The 16,550-nt window shown below is 35.7% G+C and overlaps 1 protein-coding gene across 1 annotated transcript; it reads right to left on the minus strand.

The window, feature by feature from the left end:
* Positions 1-1,085: 1,085 nt before the first annotated feature.
* On the minus strand, positions 1,086-2,662 carry LOC110033403 (U-box domain-containing protein 27-like). Its single transcript, XM_020737373.1, is given in 2 exon segments — positions 1,086-1,320; positions 1,323-2,662. Coding segments are annotated over 2 exon segments (1,230 nt in total). The 5' UTR covers positions 2,358-2,662; the 3' UTR covers positions 1,086-1,125.
* Positions 2,663-16,550: the final 13,888 nt, after the last annotated feature.

Consider the following 16,550-nt stretch of genomic DNA (forward strand, 5'->3'; position numbering starts at 1 on the left):
GATGACTTAGAATTTTTTGCCTTATCCTATATAGGCTATATAACATTTCCAAGATCTCCTGATGTTCTCTCAACATGACACATTTCTGAAAGAAAAAAATTTCTTAAGAAAGCTTAGCATGAGATGCGTAGATTGTTGCAATAAAGAATTAACCCAAGCAGCTTTCTAAGGTGCACTTATTGAAGTCAATTCAGACTGACTCCTACACTCATAGTGCCCTAGTCTTCATCAAAAGCCTCTGTCATTAAATAAAAAACTACAATTTTACTAGAGAAATTAAAAAGAAAAAGTAAAACCCTACAACATAAAATCTTAAAGTTTGTGTTTTTCCTAAGAAAAAGACAACCGAGATAATTTTTAAACATTGAAGATTAAGAGATAATAAATGGGAGATATTAATCTTCAACGATGATTATTGTCGTCAATCATCATATAAATCTCATACATTACTCAAATCTTTATTCTCTTCAATTTTAAGTCTCCTTCATATATAGAATATGGCTCTATTTATATTTTTTAGAGTGATATTTTGATTTTTTCAGCTACAATCCTAAAATAGTTTGTTGTGCAATCAATAATTACTCCTATTATAGACTATTATTTAAATTTCTATGTGACTTTATAGCATTAAAATTGTGTGATTTGGGCTCATTACAATCCTCATATTGGTTCACACATTTTATCCTTAAGCATAGAAGATTTGAAGATCAATTCTCTCTTCAAACGAGTTCATATCTTGATTACATCTTGAATGTTTTGTTTAAGCCTACTAGAATTTGAATAAAAATATTTGAATTACATCTTCAATTACTATATCATATGTAAATGTAAATGTGTAAAGTCATCAACTTTATTTTAAAAAATTGGAAATGAATAAAAAGATAAAATATTATAATTACTTTAATTTAAATTTAAAGTATAAATTCAATTTTTCATATGGTCCATAAAGTAAATATTATTGCAAGCTGAACTTGTTGCCTTAAAATTAAAAATAAATAAATAAATAAATATAATAATGCACAACTCAACGATCAAACAATTATTAATTTTTCAAATATATTATTCTCATTTTCTTTGATCACATTTCTACATGGTTAGAAGTTAGAACTCATTCCAATTTTAGTTTCAATACGGCGTAATGTGCATCGTCTGTGAATCATATCCCGCAGCCGCAATCGAGCCCTTAGAAACCCCCCGGAAAACCCTAAGCAAATCGCCGGCCATCCTCCTCACCAACGGCGAGCAATCCCCCTGCATCACCATCAATACTTTCGCTAATCCCCCTTTCGCCACACCGGCGGCCATCCTCTCCCGCCGAATCCCCCTTTCGCCACACCGGCGGCCTTCCTCGCCCGCCGACCCCCCCCGCCGGCACAGCAAACTCTCCATAGCACCACCACAGCACCCTCCCTCCCCTCATAGCCTACCTTCGTCATCCTCCCCACTACCGCCGCCACGCACCTCTCTGCCTCCGCGCGGAACGAGGCCCTCCCCTCGACAGTCCCCACCGCCGCCTCCATAACCCGTATCGACCTCTCTACCGCCTCCATCGGGATCTCAACCCCATCTCTCTCCAACACACTCGTAAGCGCAGATACTCCCCCCATTCTCACCATCTCCGCTATCACCCTCCTCCCCGCTTCAATAACTCCCATCAAGCATCGCAATCCCGCATCCACCGCTTCCCCATCTCTTTCTCCAATTAACCTCAGTAGCTCCGTCATTAATTGCGGCTTACCCGCAACCAACGTCTTCTCCTCCGCAATCAAGATTTCCAAAACCCTAGCGGCGGCGATCCGAGAAGGCAAATAGTCGGTTACCTTGAAAACTGCACAAAGACTGGAGACTGCAGCGTCGAGATCTGACAACAGAGCGGCGATCAACTCTCGTTTACGGTCTGCGTCGAGAAGATCGTGGCTGATGAGTAGGGAGATGAGGGTGACGGCGATCTCGGGGCTTTCAGGGGCGTGTAAGAGGGAAGCGAGAGCGGCGGGTCGGAAGGCGTCGGAGGAAAGGATGTGGCGCTTGTATGCGTTATCTGCGGTGGGATCGGAGAGGATGCAGGACCAGAGGTGGATGAGACGGCGGAGGGTGAGGTTGGGGATCAGATCGGTGGATGAAAGGGGCTGCATGGTGGCGGGGCAAGTGATGTTGCCGGAATCGAGCCAGCGCTGGATGGAGGAGCGGTCGTAGGTGACGCCGGTGCAGAGGCTTACCGGCGATAGCATAACCTCTAGGGAGATGGGGCAACGGAAGAAGCAGGGTGGGGGAGCCATTTTGCTGACCTCGAGGGGGAGAAGGTGAGGGCTTCCTCTGGCTTGCGCGATGCTGGTATCTGATCGATGTCGGTTCCTCATTGTGGTTCTGGACTGGAAGCTTCTTCGTTCTACTGCTCACTCCATGTTTAGCTCTGGGGAGAGCGCCTTTTGAAGTGGAGGCGTGGGGTGGACCGGGTGAGTCAATGGTCAAAGTGCGGGGCGGGGAGGTAATTTTAGAAATGAGAAACGCCCTTTAATTTTCAACAACGCCGCCCGTACTTTATGTTGGTGGGCTCTCCCGCCAGACCCCAGCTTTTGTATGCGTGCGGCAATATTTAAAAAAAATGGGAAATACAATTCTTGTGTATTTATATCTTACACCTAAGTTTTGATGCAGCAGTATAGCTCCACACCGCATCGTAATTTTGTCTGTTTGGATAAATTTTATTGACAATTTTTTAAAAAATTGATGCTGAAATATGTGTTTCTAACCGGTCCTAACTATGCGGTGGCAGCATTCTAGTTACGGGCTGACTTTTACTAATATATATATATAATAGTCACCACATTTTTTTAAACATCATATTATTTTTAAATGACTTGATAGCTGTTTTTTTAGTAAACTATAGCTGGCTCTAAAAGAGACGTTATTTTCAAATATAATATTTTGGTGTTTTAAATATATACGTGAAAAAATATATATTATTTTAAAAAAGTGATAATAGTGTTATTTTTGATGTGATAATGAAGATTTGAGTGTTATGTGTGTAAAAATGAAAATTAGGGAAGGTGATAAATAGTGTAAATAACTCCTAAGGCATCATTAGCCAGACCTGCGTTCATACTCAGATAAAGCTTAGAATTTATTTGGTTTATGCTAGCACATGCAGATGTGCTAGCCCAAACCAAGCACAAACTAATCCTGGTCCCAAATTTTAGAAATAGCTGGGGACTAACTAGTAGGGTTGTGCATGTTTGATATGATGATTTTGACAAAGCTCAACTACACATTCTGTGTTTATGGTATTATACAAAATCCATCAACTAATAATTAGTTTAATCTTAACTAAGCTTAAGTGGTGTTTCGTTACAACTTGTATTTACATTAAATAGGATCTAGTAAGTCTGGTGAGCAAATGATGAAGATGGAGGCCTTAAGCAACGGCATATTAAATCCTTTAAATTCGCCTCTCAGTCGAATTTATTAAATCTGGATTTAAGTCTTAAGAGAGACGGTGTTGTAGAAAGAGACAGAATTTAATACAACATCTAATCTCTCATCTCATTAAAATATATCAATAAACTTAAATAATTATAAAATTTCAAAAGTGCTTCATTTTTAAAACTTAAATTTGATACTATTTACCTCATAATTATTATTATTATTATATAAATATGTTCACTATTTATTTTCTCTGATAAATATATCTTCAAATTCAGATCAAATTGCCTCCTTCTTGTATTTGAAAAAATATTATATCTAAATAATCTACATCTGAATTAGATGTGAATGGTGTTATTGGAGGTGTTATTAGTAGTATTGTAGTATTATTTTAGTAAAATAACACCACAATACTACCAATAACACATAAATAATATCATCCATAAATAAAACTGCATCAGAACTCTTGATGTAATATTTTCTCCATATATTAATGGACAAGAGATGTTTCATGCACTCCGCCATCCAATTATAAAATTAGCCGAAGCAGGAAGAAGCATGGGAAGACCAAAACCAAAGCGCTAGCTGTTTCCACCATCGAATAGTGCTTTGTGTCATATAAAGTCAAATCTTATTTCGAAAATGAAAAAAATGACATCCATAATTTCAATATATTAAACTTATGATGTATTAAGAATGACATTATAGTAAGACAATACGAAAAGAAAAACAAATAAAACAAGACTTGGGTCATTTCACCACCCACACGCATGCAAAAGACTATATTATCTAGTAATAGAAGTGCACGTGAAAACAGAGTAAAAATAGATTAGTAAGCACGTATAGACTCAGCTTTGGATGCTATATGATGTATATAAAAACAAGGTCCGCAAGCGAACAAAAGTAATTATTGATGGAAAGATACGATAATAAGAATCTCTTAACTAATCCTTTTTTTTAAGAACCATCCTGGTTGTGGGGACCGTGTACAATAAGTCATTTTAGGATCGAAGAAAGAAACTACACTCTTTATATGATTTTTGGGTCAAATCAAGCTAGAGATGGGCTTAGGGTGAGATAAATTATTACGATTTGAACTTGGTCAAATATTAGGCCAAGGAGACCATTACAAGTTGTTAGTTTTTATTATTTTATTTATGTGGTACACTGTTATTTATTTTAATAGTAATTAATTAATTAATTAAAAAAAAGGTTTTGTCTTTTTTCAATAAACAATGTATCATTTCACTTTAGTTAATTAATTACATTGTCCTAAATGAAGGGTCATGTCTCTTCTCAATAGACACTGTATCATTTCGCTTTAATTAATTAATTAAATTATCTTAAATTATATCGGTTAATAATCACCATGATGGATGGTGGTTAATAATGGATAATTAAGAGAAAGGTTGTGTCTCTTCTCAAGACACTTATCTTTTCCCTTATAAATAAGAGAAGGGGCATCTCTCTCCCAAGAAGAAATGTATCTTTTCTCTTCATCGAAAAGTACAGAAGTAAATAAGGATTATAGAGAGAAATTTTATCTCTTAAAATTGAATTCTATGATCATGAATACAAGTACGTATATCTCATTTATAGGTATATGAAAAATCATAAATTCAAAGATCTTGGTCATTTAATTTTATGAATTTTGAGTCATGAAGTTAGATTTCATAAATTACAAATCCTAACAGAAGTTTATAGATCAATTAAACAAAAGAGTTTTAGAAATACATTTTTGTGATTTAATATGACAAAGAATGCAATGTATCATCTCAAATAAAAAATATCAACCAATGTTGATCAACATCGACCTCACTCTTCGAGCCACCGGCCAAAGTCGCCCGCTAACTCCTGCCATCGTAGGCCAACTCCGGTTGTCGCCACCGCCTCCGACAACGACCACTTTTGCCTTTGCCCAACTCTGACCACAGCCTACGACCAACTCTTGTCTTCGCCCTCTGCACAACTCCTACCACCATCTCTTCCGGCCTACTACGAATGATGCCACCTTCGTCTAACTCCAACAATCGCCACCATCACCAACAAACTTCAGCTACTCTGGCAACCATTGCCCTCCGACCAACTCCCATTGTTGTCGCCACCTCCAATTCTCGTCGTCGCTGCCTTCGACATCCACCATCATTAGCCACCATCGACGATCATCTATCATCGTCTACTCCATGCGACAATGTCCCTAGTGAAGTCACAAAATGCACTACAGAACCCCAACATACAATGTAAATTAACAACGCATGCCACTTATGGTGTAACAACACCTCCCGAAGACGGCATAACAAAACATTCTAAAGACAATGACTTTCTCCAATCTCATAAAGCACGCTCCATGCAACTTCCGACTTCAGTCCATACCGCATACATACGCCATCACGACACACCACTATGGAATACAAGATTACCTACGGTGTACGTGATGCACAGCTCATGCAACTCAAAACTTCGACCATTGTGGCCTACATACGTCATCAAAACTTATTGTTATGACATATCTGACCAACTATAGCATATGTGGTTCGCAGCTCATACAGCTCTCGACTTTGGCTCCCGCGAACTACAAAGTCATCATAGCTGACTGATAGACCTAAAAAAATATAGTATTTTTAGACGCATTTTTATACCTAATTTTGAGATATTACGCTTTAATAAAAGGTATTTGTGTGTTTTTCTTTCAGGTACAAGTAAAAAGGTGAAAAATGCTAAAATGAGTGAAAACGGATCAAATTTGGAGCAAAGAGATGAAGAGAAGTAAAGTTTGCTAAAGGGGTTTAGCGGCTAAGCGCCAGATCCAGCGCTTAAGTGTCGGTTAAACAGATAAACAGAAAAGGCCGCGCCTAAGAGCCAAAGGCCCCGCGCTTAAGCGCTTGAGGCAGTTATTTGACGGTTTTCTTCATTTTGTCAAATTTTGAAGAGGTATCTGAGGCACCTATTGGCTAAAGAGGATGGTTATGACCACTAGAAACAAAAATATTATTAAAAGACTTATGAAAGGAGGCATCCTTTGGAGAATACATCGATTTGGGACACATTTTAAAGATTTATCAAGACACCTCTTGGAAATTTATGAAAGAAGGAAGTTGAAACTTTTTAAAGTGTGTTTGAAAGTTCTGAAAAATGTTGGAAAGGAGAGAGTGTTAGAGAGATTTTCAGGCACCATAAATTTACTTTATCCTTTTTGTTTTTAGTTTATTTTGAGAGTGTTGTAAAAGAGAAGAGATTCAAAAGAACTTCAAGAGTTTGGTGAAGGATATGAGATAAGTTTTTATCTTCTGTTTTGAACTACTTCTAGTTTTAATTGACATTTCTTCTTTGTTTGACAATGAATTCTACTTTTAAGCTAAACTGTCGTTTTGTTTTCTCCATGAATTCTGAGTAGTTTTTTTTTATCTTTGAGTAGTTTCTCCATGAATTCTGAGTAGTTTTTTTTTATCTTTCTCCTTAAAATGATAAGTAATTAAAGTGTTGGATGGAAGTTGTGGAGAGTATTGATCTTTAACGTTAGAAGAAGTTGTGATGATTTAAATTCATTTATTTCTTGATTTGGCCTATCCAGATGTTAAAATTTGTTGTGAGAATATGTAAGAACCGGGGTATTGTCTCAGTCAACAATTGGAAAGAATCATATGAAGTTGTATGAATGAGAATTTAATTCATATGATTTAGTGCAAATAAATAGAAAAATAATCTTTGAAGGGTATAGAGTTAGAGGACTTTAAAGTGACAAGTTAAAGCCCCTGATTATTTTAGGTTTTGATACGAGATGTTAGCCCCCAGGTGAAGGGAATCGAGGGAACTCTAGAGTGAGAGCTGGTATCTTCTCAGCCTAGCTGGTGTTCAGAACTATTCAAACTTTAAATTAGCCAATGTTCTTTATATAGCATCTCTAGTAAGGGTAAAGAATATAATTGCTCATATTTGGCACAACACAATTTGCATACTACCGCAACAGAATTCCTATGCTTAGAGAGATACTTTCAAATTTAGTGTTTTTCTTTTACATAAACTCAAAGTTACCTTTTTAAATTGTTATTATTTTGTCAAAATATCAAAAATACCAAAAGGATTTGAATTTTAATTACTGTGAATACATCTTTAGTTTAAGTAATTGTCTTTTTAAAATAGAAAATTTTTTGTTTAATAGAGCATATTGCATAATTTTCCTGTGAGTTCGATATTCAGGTCTTAATCAAAAAGCATAAATTACTTTATAACGATATGTATATTGGTGTAGTATCCCAATATATAAATTAAAGAGTTAAATTCTTATTTGCTTCAGGATCAAATTTTGACTCTGCTGCAAAGTAAGGAAATATAAGTGAAAATATAATCAGAGACATTGTTATACTGTTGCATATAAGTAGTTATCCGGGATCACTGACCACTAAGGTATATGTGACTACCTACGACTTACGTAGTTCATAGCTTGTGCAGCTCTTGACTTCTGCTCCTGCGACCTACAGACATCATCAGAGCTCACCACTACGACCTACGTAAATAACAATGGCCTAAGTGGAACACAACTCGTGCAGCTCTCAACTCCAACTATTGGGACCTACAGACGTCATCACAGCTCACCACTATGTCTTATGTGACCAACTATGACCTACATGACTCACAGCTCATGCACCTCTCGATTCCGGTCTCTGTGACCTACGGACGTCATTGTAACTCACCACTATAACCTATGTGACAATTGCGGTGTACGTGACTCTCAACTCGTACAAGTTCCTAGTATAGTTTTGTGGCCAAACAACACTCTTGAAGCAATCATCTGTAACCCACATGTCCAATTACTATCATGGCTTTCAACTACATCTTATTTGACAAGTTTGTGTTATGACTACCGTCTACAATATTCACGACAAACTACTACCTCCATAGCAATATTCTACGGCCCTTGCATAATTATTTATGTTTTTTGCAAGATAGCCCCTAAGAACTAAATCAGGAAGATTGATGAAATTCACTTGAGCGTCGCAGGGCCTACTCCTAGCGCTTAGGTGTCAAGGAAGAAAACCCTAAGTGATTTTTTTTCCGAATAGCTCAATTTATATACACCATTTGTTTAGAATCATGGAACCACAAGCACTGTCATAAAGCTTAAAGTTAATGTCTCAACGCCATCCAAAGATAGGAGGATGAGATGGATCCAACGCCATGTCGCTAATATTTTCAGAGCCATATCATTATCATTGTCAGGATTAAAGATTAACGGGTGAATTAGATGTTATCATGGCATTAGAAACCCAGAGTCACAACACTGCTATCCAACAACCCAAAGCCAAACTATGGGTGTCTCAGTGTTGACTTAACATTGATGCATCATGACTACAGAGCTGCTACGCGACAATAGAATGGTTATTCCTCCCGAATTTCAAATTCTTATGGGATAAGGAATGATGATTGGGATGGAACTCTTACTTAAAAGAAGTGTTTTAGAGAGCATGGGGAATATATGTAGTAGAGGGGAAGAGCCTAGAATATGTCAAGTAGTGAGTAGTGAGTGTTTTTAGTAAGTTCATTGTAAAGTGTAAGATTGTGAAGTTTGCTTAGTTTGGTAGAGCAAAAAGAAGAAATTAGTGGAAGAACTTGAAGATTGTTGCAATCCCAGCTTACTTTGTTCATTTATTTTCTTTCTCATATTTCAACTCTTATAAAATTTATTTCTTACGGTGAAATGAATTTGTTTTTGTGTTTTACTTATGAAACCATTCTGGGCTAAGTTTTTTTACTATTATGAATTTATATTTTTAAAAAGAATGTGATGAACTCACTTTAATGTTTTAAAATATAAAAGGACTTTTGTGAATCATACTATTTGATTTAGCATTTAGTTATGGAAATACTAATGTCTAAAATCTAGTGTAAATTTGAGATATCGAAAGAGTCATTCTTTATTCATGGAGATTTACAACTTTAGTTTAGGAGAATACACAATTACTCTTAAATCTTCGCAATCACTTAGCGAAATTTACTTATTCAATTTTTTAATTTACTTTGGGCATAGAGATATGGCTTTAGGGTTTTTGTGCTATCGATGGAGGCATTGAGCCACTTTTGCTCCCAATTGATGGCTTGCTATTGTTTAAACCTTTTTTCATTCATTTGACTATAAACTAAGAATTAACCGGATTTTGTTGCATTTTGAAATTTCATAAAGAAATAAAGAACTAAAAATCACCTTTTCCAAAGAATCATTTCTTTGAATAAAACTTAAGTTGTTTGAGTACTTAGTACTTGCCTTTAAGTTGCATTCATCTTTGAATCCTCGCGGGAACGATCTAAGGCTCAAATCAATTGTATTGCTTTCACGACATACATTATCGTGAGCCCATATAAAATCAGATCAGAGATAGAGGAAATTCCTCTTAAGCCTCCTTCGACAACATTCAACTTCATTAGAGATCATAAAATTCGTCGTCGCAGAACTTCGGTAATCTTAGATTTGTAGGATTGTGGTCATATTTGAATTCTTCATATTATGGTCATAATAACTCTAACATACGGATAGATTAAAAGCAGCCTGGTGTATTTAAAATTGATACTGAAAAAAAAAAAAAAAACCTATGAAAACATAGCACATGTAGTACACAATTCATATGTATTTATATATCTAATATCTGAACTTTAAAATTTATGTTTATCAAACTTTGGTTTCATAAATGTGTACATAAAATGATGCATTTCTCTTTTAACATACCATTCAATTCATATGTATTTACATATCTAACACAAAAACTTCAATTTTTATATATATACCACCTTATCTATACATGAAAAGATGTAGTTTACCTTTTAAAAATTAAAATTGTGGTTTTTTTTCTTTTTATATGATGTGGAAGATTAAAATGAACTTTAGGCGTCAAATAAGTAAGAAACATTAGAATTTGGAGGTATTTATATAAATGCCCCTAATGGTATTTGCCATGTGATGTTAAAATATAAAAATTTAGGCGGTAGATACGTAAATACATAAAAAACTGTCTGGTACGAATGTAAATGCTTAAAAAATACTCTTAAGTTCTTTCAACTTTTATTTCGGAGCACTGCTATCATTTTTATTCATGACACTAGTTGCTCCCATTCTTATAGAATTTCAACTTGCTTCCTTATGCCGCACAAGAAGTCCTATATCCATGTCAAAAAATAAAAGTTAAAATTATTGGAAAATATAAATTGGTATCAAAATACAATGTTTGCACTCATCTTAAGTTCAAATTTCTTAACAAGTGATACTTTAGTAAGCTAAGATCAAATCTTTCATTTTATTGCAGCTCTTAGGGGCCTTGATTCATTTATAGATAAGCCGAACACAAACAATGTTTGGTTTGTTCATGTTCGGCTTGATTTGACTCGAAATAATTAAATTATTTACATATATTTATTTATATAATTAATGAGTATTATTTTTAAATAATTTAATTGGCTAAAAGCTACAATGATTTATACTCAATTAAAATTATTAATTAAAAAATAAAATGAAAATATATATTAAATTCTATTTAAATGAATATTTTATTATGAGTAATAAGATTTAAATCTCACCACTATCCTTAAAGTTCTATGATTGTGTGACTAATGCTATCAGAACAATTCTTATTCGACTCGCTAAGCAAACGAGCGGAACAAGAATAAACTTTTTGAGCTCAATCTATGCTCGCTCAAACTCGACTCATTTACAACCCTAACCGCAACCTCATGATGGGGAAGCTACACACTCAACCAGTATGATAAATGAACTGAATGTCTTATGTTTGCTTCTTTTATCACTTCCCATGGTTTGTGCTAAATGGGCTTTGTAGCGTACAGCTTTAAAAGCCATGAAGAGGGATGGCGGAGACCAACAAAAACAGTTATAAGTAAATTCAGCTTCGTTGGAGATAGAATTCCTCGCCTGAAAACTTTGACAATCTTTATTAGCTATCATTCGGCTTATTTTGGTTTACATTTGTTTTGATTTTATTTGTTTCGTTTATAGGAAAATATGAAAATAGAGAATATATTTTAAATAAAAAAAAATATACAGCTATAGTTATCAAAACTAATTCATGTATAATTGTCCAAATTTGCTCTTACTTAAACATTAATTAATACATGATATAATCATTACTGCATGCTACAAATTTCATAACAATGGAGTGAGATATTAATGCTTTAAGAATTGTCATGGTTTTGAGAGGGATATTTATGGTAAATCTAACTAAAATCATGAAACACTATGAGATAGTCCATGATAATTCTTTGATTATATATCTTTTATTCATCATTTAAATGCTTTGGTGATCTTAGAATTGAACTAAATTCGGCGAATGGGATTCCTCTTGCCGAACTTCTCCATTTGATTACGAGCATGTCAATGTTTGAGTCCATATAGCTCCTTAACTAATCGCTGGTATTTTCTGCTGTTGTCAACAAGCATGTCAATGTTTGAGTCCAAATTTTAAAAAATTATGGAGTAGGTACATTAGGACTTAGGCTAGGCTAGGCTATTTCCGCTAGCACCCATTTGCACCAGGCAAGTCAACATGCAGATGCACAAATGTAAGTGATTAGCTCAAGCATGCCTAAGCTTGCACATAAGTGGTCAATCAAGTGTGCACGAGCACTCAACCACATACCAAATGACTGCTATGGTGATTTCAGAATTTATTTGTCTCAATAATGAATCTCATAGGAAACATTCAAAGCTGAATTTTTATCACAAATACATGTATCTATTTATTTATAAGGTTTTAGAATGTTGTTTTAATTTAAATTGATGTAGAAAATTGCCAAAAAAAGTTTAGAACTTCTTTAAAATATCACAAAAATAAGTAAATCTTCTCCTTATCTCCAAGAATAAATATCTTTTGGAGGAGGAAAATTCACTTTTCTTCTTTTTCTTTGCAAGTTTCAAAACATTATTTGAGAGTGGTTCTCAACTATTGTGTATAGGTAATGCATTATTCCCCGTTTGCAGGCTGCAATCATCCTCTATATGAAGGGTATTGTTGGGTGTTGCAGAGTCCGGTCCACGATTTGATTTGGAAATTTTGACTTCTATGGAAGTTAATCAAATTTTATTTAATTCCTTCCTTCTTTTATTGATTCTCCCGCCTTCGTCCTGCTATTAAATTGAGGAAAACAATATTAAGTAAGATTGTTTAATATTGCTTTCTCCATATCTCCTCTGCCGCTTCCCTTGGAACTCGCTAATTAAAGGCTCCTAATTTGCAATTCGCTAATTAAAAGGCAGCTAATTAAAAGTTGTTTCCTTAATGGGCCATAAAATTGACAATTAAAAGGGATCTGGCTGAAGTTCAATGGTTATGCTCTCATCTGTGCATACGGGACCAAAAACACAAGCTTGTTTTCGGCTTCTTCTTCTTCCTGTAGCTCTCGATTAGAGAAAGAGAGAGAGAGAGAGAGAGAGAGAGAGTTTCTTGTAATCGTCGAGGTGTTCGACGGTGTAAATCCTCTAAGTAATAAAATCATCCGCAACTTGTGGACGTAGGCAATTTACCAAACCATGTAAATTTATGTGTTTCCGCTGTTATTTTCTATTTTGCGATTTTTCTCAATCCGATTCTTCGCTTTATTGTTGTCGTTTTTCACAATAACTTGTATCAGAGTTTTGGTTCGAGGCTGAAAGAAAACAATGGGCGGACACGAAGTGATGGCATCAGGGATCAAGAAGTTCAATGACACAGATTTTGGTTGCTGGAGGATGTAGATAGAGGACTACCTCTATGGGAAGAAACTTCACGTTCCGTTATTGGGAAAGAAGTCGGAAAAGATGGTCGAGACAGAATGAAATATGTTGGATCGACAGGTTCTAGGGGTTATAAGATTAACCCTATCAAGTTTTGTTGCCCATAACGTCATAAATGAGAGGACTACTGTAGATCTCTCGACGCCTTTATCAGGTATGTATGAAAAGCCATCGACGAATAACAAGGTACACTTGATGAAAAATTTATTTAACTTGAAGATGGTGAAAGGTGTGTATGTTACTCAAGACCTGAATGATTTCAATACTATCACAAATCAATTATCATCTGTTAAAATTGATTTTGATGATGAGATACATGTCTTGATATTGTTAGCTCATTACCAAATGGCTGAGAAGCCATAAGGATGACAGTTAGCAGTTCTGCAGGTAAATCTAAACTGAAATATGATGATATTCGTGATTTTATCTTAGTTTAGGAGGTGCGCAGGAAAGATTATGACAAGACCTCGGGTTCAAGTTCGACACTGATTGTTGATTCCAGAGAGAGATCACAAGACAAAAACTCAAACAAAGGAAGATTGAAATCAAAGTCTAGTCAGCAAGCAACCTGCTCGAATTGTGGCAAAGCTAGTCGCATAAATAGGAACTGCGATAATCCTAAGAAGAAGGAGAATGATAGCGCAACTGTGATAATTGAAGAGATACATGGTGCACTATTTCTGGCAGTTCACAGTTCCATTGATGACTGGATACTGGATTCAGGTGCTTCCTTCCATATCTTCACACCAGAAGTTGATACGAAATTTTGTTAAAGGTAACTTTGGGAAGGTATATTTGGTTGATGGAAAAGCTCTGGACGTGGCGGAGGTGAGAGACGTTGATATTGCACTCCCTAACAAAAGCAAATGGATTTTGCAAAAAGTCGGGCACGTTCCTGAATTGAAGAAAAACCTCATTTCTGTTGGCAGCTCGATGAGAGTGGTCATTCAGTAGTGTTCTCAGAAAATACCTGGAAGATTACTAAAGAAGCATTAGTACTGACTCAGGGTAAGAAAACTGACACACTATATATGACAATAGGTTTACTCAGGCGTAGACACATAGCCAAAGATGAATTATGGGGAAGCAAAATAAAGTTAGTTTCCTGAAAAGTGACAGAGCGCCGAAGGCAAGAAAACCGGACCTTGTACGGATAGATGGTGGAGAACCACAGAGTTATGAAGAAATCTTGTAAGTCTTGTAAGATGAAAATAAGATGAAAATTCGAGCAAGTGAGAGCTGGCAGAACTTCCACCAAGGAAGAAGATATTGCACAACAAGTGGGTGTACCGGGTGAAGGTTGCGTTGGATGACAGTAAGAGGTATGACAACGACTTTTTATATGCTTAAAATATAAGATAAATATCGATGTAATAAATATTCAATAATTGTAAAGTCACACTTATCAACGCAAGTATATGTATCGCTCAAGTAATATAGGGCTCTAATGGAGTCCTAAATATCGATCCCACGAGGAGTGATTTAGAATTGCGAACTAAGATTTTAGAAAAGCAATACTTTAATCACAACAACGAAGTTCAATTTGTTTATCTATCACTAATAGGCAATTGAAATAAGTATGTAATTTTAATAACTATTAAATAACTAATGATACTAATGAGGGTTTAATTGTGATATTCAATATATAAGAAAGCATCCTTCTTCTTGTCAAGAAATTATAGTGAATGGATAAATTGATTTAGTTCAATTTATATTGTGTCAAATAGGAGCATACTTATTATTTACTCTTTGGTCCAGACATAAAGAATATTGACAAATCCTACGCTTGTTTATTGAATCTGTGGCTAGGCTGGGAGGATACCGGCTCTCACTTCGGAGCTCCCATGTTCCCCTCACCTGAGTGCTAATATCTACACTTCAGCACCCAAACGATAGGACCGAATTGGGAATTTTAGTCTGTCACTCTAAAATCTCCAATTCTACGTTCGATAATATTATTTTCCTATTTATTTGCACCCAACTTCCAAGGGCTTTGACCTCCCTGAATCTTGGATGTAATCTTCACTTTAGTTGTAAAACTCAACATATTTTAACAAATTAATTTGCTAGATTGAAAGTCAATTAAGATCGAAGTAAAAAGATCATCACAATTTCTTAAACATTTTCTTGCTTCACCAATTCAAATCACCATTTCACAAATCTCGAGACAAGGAGAAAAACAGAGAAAACTACTCAGATCTCATGGGGAAAACACAACAAAACTCGAAATTCATATATAAAATCAAAGTCATACAAACTACAGTAAGTAAATAACTTATCTCTAATTTCTCCCCAAAGAACACTCCTCAAAGTTCCTCTGAATCTCTTCCTTTCTTTACAGCACACAGAATTTCTCTTCGAAGCAGCAAGGTGGAAAAAATCTCAATTTCCCTCCACTCTTACAATCTCTCAAAGAATTCCTCACAATATTGGAACCTTTCTAACCTATAGGAACTCTCTCAAGCACTTCCTTCCCTCTCTAGATTCTCCCCCACTTTTAATTTTCGGCCAAAATAGTCTATTAAAGTTGTGTATGAGCTTTCTTAAGTGTTGCCTAAACATCCCTTCAAAATTTGGCCTTATTCAAAGCTTGAGTAGGCATAACCGCTGACGGCCTCAAGGGCACCGTCGGCGGACTTCTGAAGAATTTTTTCATGTAGCCTCGGGAAAAACTCGCCGTTGGCGGGGTCGAGGGCGCAGTCGGCGACCTAGTTCAAATCTCCACATTTTGGTCATTTTCGTTCCAAATTCGCTCCTTTTTGCATTTTTTTTGCTCCAATGACCCTAATTTATCATTCCTGCAACAAAACATCAAAAATATATTTCTTTAAAGTGCAATATCATTAAAAATAGTATAAAATATATATGAAAATCTCAACATATTTTTCTTGGGTCAAGGTACACGACTGGGCTTGTTAAAAAGGGCTTACAACTGAGGCAGAATATTGCCCATGCAGTGAGAGTTGTTAGCAGATACAAGAGTAACCCAGGAAAGCGCTTGGAGGTACAATACTATGTTAATGTTGATATATTGACTGAGGGTATTACTTTTGAGAAACAGAAGTTGTGCAGAGGTGAGGGATATTTCATTTGAGGAAAAGGGCGATGCAACCATAGATTGTGCAGCCAGTATCCCAGTCTCCAAGTGGGAGAATTGTTAGGTATTTTGGAGCCCGGTCCACAATTTGATTTGGCAATTTTGACATCTATGGAAGTTAATTAAATTTTATTTGATTCCTTCCTTCTTCTATTGATTCTCCCTCTTTCCTTCTGTTGGTAGATTGAGGAAAGCAATAATTATTAAGATTGGTTAAAATTGTTTTCTCCATATCTCCTCCGCCTCTTTCTTTGAAACTCGCTA

This window comes from Phalaenopsis equestris, unplaced genomic scaffold (genome assembly GCF_001263595.1).
Source record: "Phalaenopsis equestris unplaced genomic scaffold, ASM126359v1 Scaffold000002, whole genome shotgun sequence".
Taxonomy (NCBI): Eukaryota; Viridiplantae; Streptophyta; class Magnoliopsida; order Asparagales; family Orchidaceae; genus Phalaenopsis; species Phalaenopsis equestris.